This window comes from Macadamia integrifolia, unplaced genomic scaffold, assembly GCF_013358625.1.
Source record: "Macadamia integrifolia cultivar HAES 741 unplaced genomic scaffold, SCU_Mint_v3 scaffold773, whole genome shotgun sequence".
Taxonomy (NCBI): Eukaryota; Viridiplantae; Streptophyta; class Magnoliopsida; order Proteales; family Proteaceae; genus Macadamia; species Macadamia integrifolia.
Window position 1 is genome coordinate 113,528 of NW_024870536.1, and position 2,716 is coordinate 116,243.

At 34.8% G+C, this 2,716-nt stretch overlaps 1 protein-coding gene across 2 annotated transcripts in view; it reads right to left on the minus strand.

Annotated features, from left to right (window-relative positions):
* Positions 1-749: 749 nt before the first annotated feature.
* Positions 750-2,716, minus strand: part of LOC122069946 — a 5,513-nt gene continuing 3,546 nt past the window's right edge. For both annotated transcript variants that reach the window (XM_042634034.1, XM_042634033.1), the window contains exons 8-9: positions 2,473-2,619; positions 750-1,246 (exon numbers count right to left, since the gene is read on the minus strand). In XM_042634034.1, the coding sequence (XP_042489968.1) occupies positions 869-1,246; positions 2,473-2,619 (525 nt within the window). In that variant the 3' untranslated portion in view covers positions 750-868. The remainder of the gene's footprint in view (positions 1,247-2,472; positions 2,620-2,716) is intronic.

Genomic DNA, 2,716 nt, shown 5'->3' on the forward strand with positions numbered 1-2,716 from the left:
GCCATGCTCTTAGACAATAAAGTCTTTCCCACCAAACTATATATGACAATTGTTGACTAGACACATCGGGAGAGGGGGCAAAATGACTACCCGACCCCTATGAAAAGAGAATACGTTTGCCTTGTTGATGCTTTTACATGAGCTCCCAATGGCCCATGTGCTGAGCAGGCTGTGTTCCCAAACAAAGAACTCTTCCCCCACCAAACATATAAGTGACGAAGGCCTAGATATTTTAATTAAAAAATAATAAATAAATAAGGCCAGCCATGCCTAAGTAGGTCATAGACTAATGAAATGGGGTAGTGCTCATGTTTCATCTTGTGCCCTAATTATTAAATGGGCTGGACTCAGGTATGGGTCTTAGAACCAATAGGCTATTTTTACCGCTCCAGTCGAAGCCTGGACCAATCTAATGTAGTTAATCATGCCCTATTGTTCAATTGACACCCTTTTTTTTTTTTTTTTATAAAAAATGAATGTTATAATTAAAATTAGGGTTAAAGAAAACTATACTATACTGTTTCCTACGCCACACATATGGGGAAGTGAAGCCTAGGCATAGTCATCTTTTCACAGCCTGAGTCCACTTATGTATTTCAAAATTAGAAAACACTACACCAAAGTTCTTTTTCCTTAAAATTTAGGCCCAATCAACAGCACACATAGTAGAAAATAATGACTAATCACTCAGCCAAGCTGCATCTGCGTTTTTTTTTTTTTTCCTAGAAGTCAGTAAATGAATATAGTGATGAAATGAAGAAATATAATTGTATATGATTCACTAGAACATAGATGTAAAACATCAAGCACATTCATTTATAATTATTATTGCTAAGAGGAAAGGATTCCCTGAAAGATGGGAAAGAAGCTACCCACAATTGCCACCGGGTCCACCAAATCTGAAAGTATTTCCCCACCCTCCCTTGAGGTACTTGTCATTCTTGATGTCATAACACTTTGTGTTGTCTCTGAACTCTTTTTGGCCGGGCCAACCAGGATCAGTCTCCTCATAAAATGGATCCACATATTTCATGTTCTTAAAGAAACTTGAGTGGTTATAATCATCAAATGGGAAGTGACCACTACCCATTGGAGGACTAATACCATCAGCTGAGGCCTTTGCAAGGGCTCCCCAAACAACAGAACTGGCACCCTTCCCTAAATTTGGGAATATGCCCCCTGGCCAATAACCCACAACTTTGTTTTCATCTGTCACACTCAAGAACCAGTTCCCGGTAATGTTATCCTGTAATGAAAAATGAACAGATCATCGATTGCAATAACAATATAACAATAAAAAATAAATAAAACAAAAAAATCTTTTTTTTTTTTTTTAAATCATTGGCATCGATATTATCATGATGATGAACATCTAATTCTTATTATATTTTTTTCTTTTCTTTTCTTTTAATGTTTTTCTTAAGTAATTTTTTATTTTCAAACCCTATTTAGATATTTATAATGGCTATATATGGGAGAAAGAATGTTGATAAGCTATGTAACATACATTAACGTCTCCTTGTATCTATCTCTCCTCCCTCTTTGAAATAACATATTTTTCTCCTATTGTGGAAAGAGAGAGAGAGACACACACATAGGGGAGGTCCTAGCGTATGTTACGCAGACGGTTAGGGAACTCTATCCTATGTGTGTGTAAACTCAAATACTATTATTGATTTCAACCACTCTCAATGGAGAGATATTATAAGCATAGATTAATCCTAGTACGGTTAGGAAACTTTAGAAAAGAGATCGTACATGAGGTGTAGATAGAAAGGGATTCTAAGGAGATCAATATCAGTTGTATATGGTTGAAGACCTGGTCCATATCACACTCGATAGGAAGTTCGAGGATTCAACATACGCTGATTGTGTGTGGGCTTGTAAAAGGTAAAGTTTTATAATTTATGTCTTTTAAACTTGTGGGTGTTTTTCATGATGAGATCCATTTTGAGTTTGAGGTCCTCTTGTAGTAAGCGACTCACATATATCAGTTGAATGAGTCCCTAAGAGACCCAAAATTAAGTAGTCTTCTCTAACCCTTATTTTCCTATATTTTTCGTCATTTTTCTATCATATTACTATATTCTTTGAGCAGGAAACTACGTTGACATAAGATTAATATTGCCCTTGAGGACCATTGGGCTTTCATCAGTTTATGTAACCTCCTTCAGCTTGAGTTTATTCATTTTGAAAGCCTAAAAACTATGAAAGTAATAGGAACCAGTTATTACATTTTCTACTGAAAGAACAATGCAATCAAACATGTTAGATACTTTGTTATGCTCTCAACCTAGAATGATGTCCATAGAGGTCTCATAGATAATGCATTTGTTGGTTTTTATAAAAATACGAACTCAAGCATTTACACACAACCATCCCTAGAGATACTTCTTGCATTCCACCTTTTAAATTGTCAAGAATGGCTAAAATTCTTCATGACAGTAAAAGATAAATTGATTTTAAAAATACCTGATGGAGAGAGACTTTAATAACGTATTGTTGTCCACCATAGACAGAAACTGGGCTTAATATAGAGGAAGGTTCTATATCTCTGGCAAGTTGAATAAAACCTTCACAGAGTGTATTGAAGCACCCCTTTTTATGATAACCATCATTCTGTCCATATAAGAATATTTTGAGTTTATAATAATAAAAATATAAGATAATATTTAGAATATTCATTAATTTGATGAACTCCAATAAAAAAAAAAAA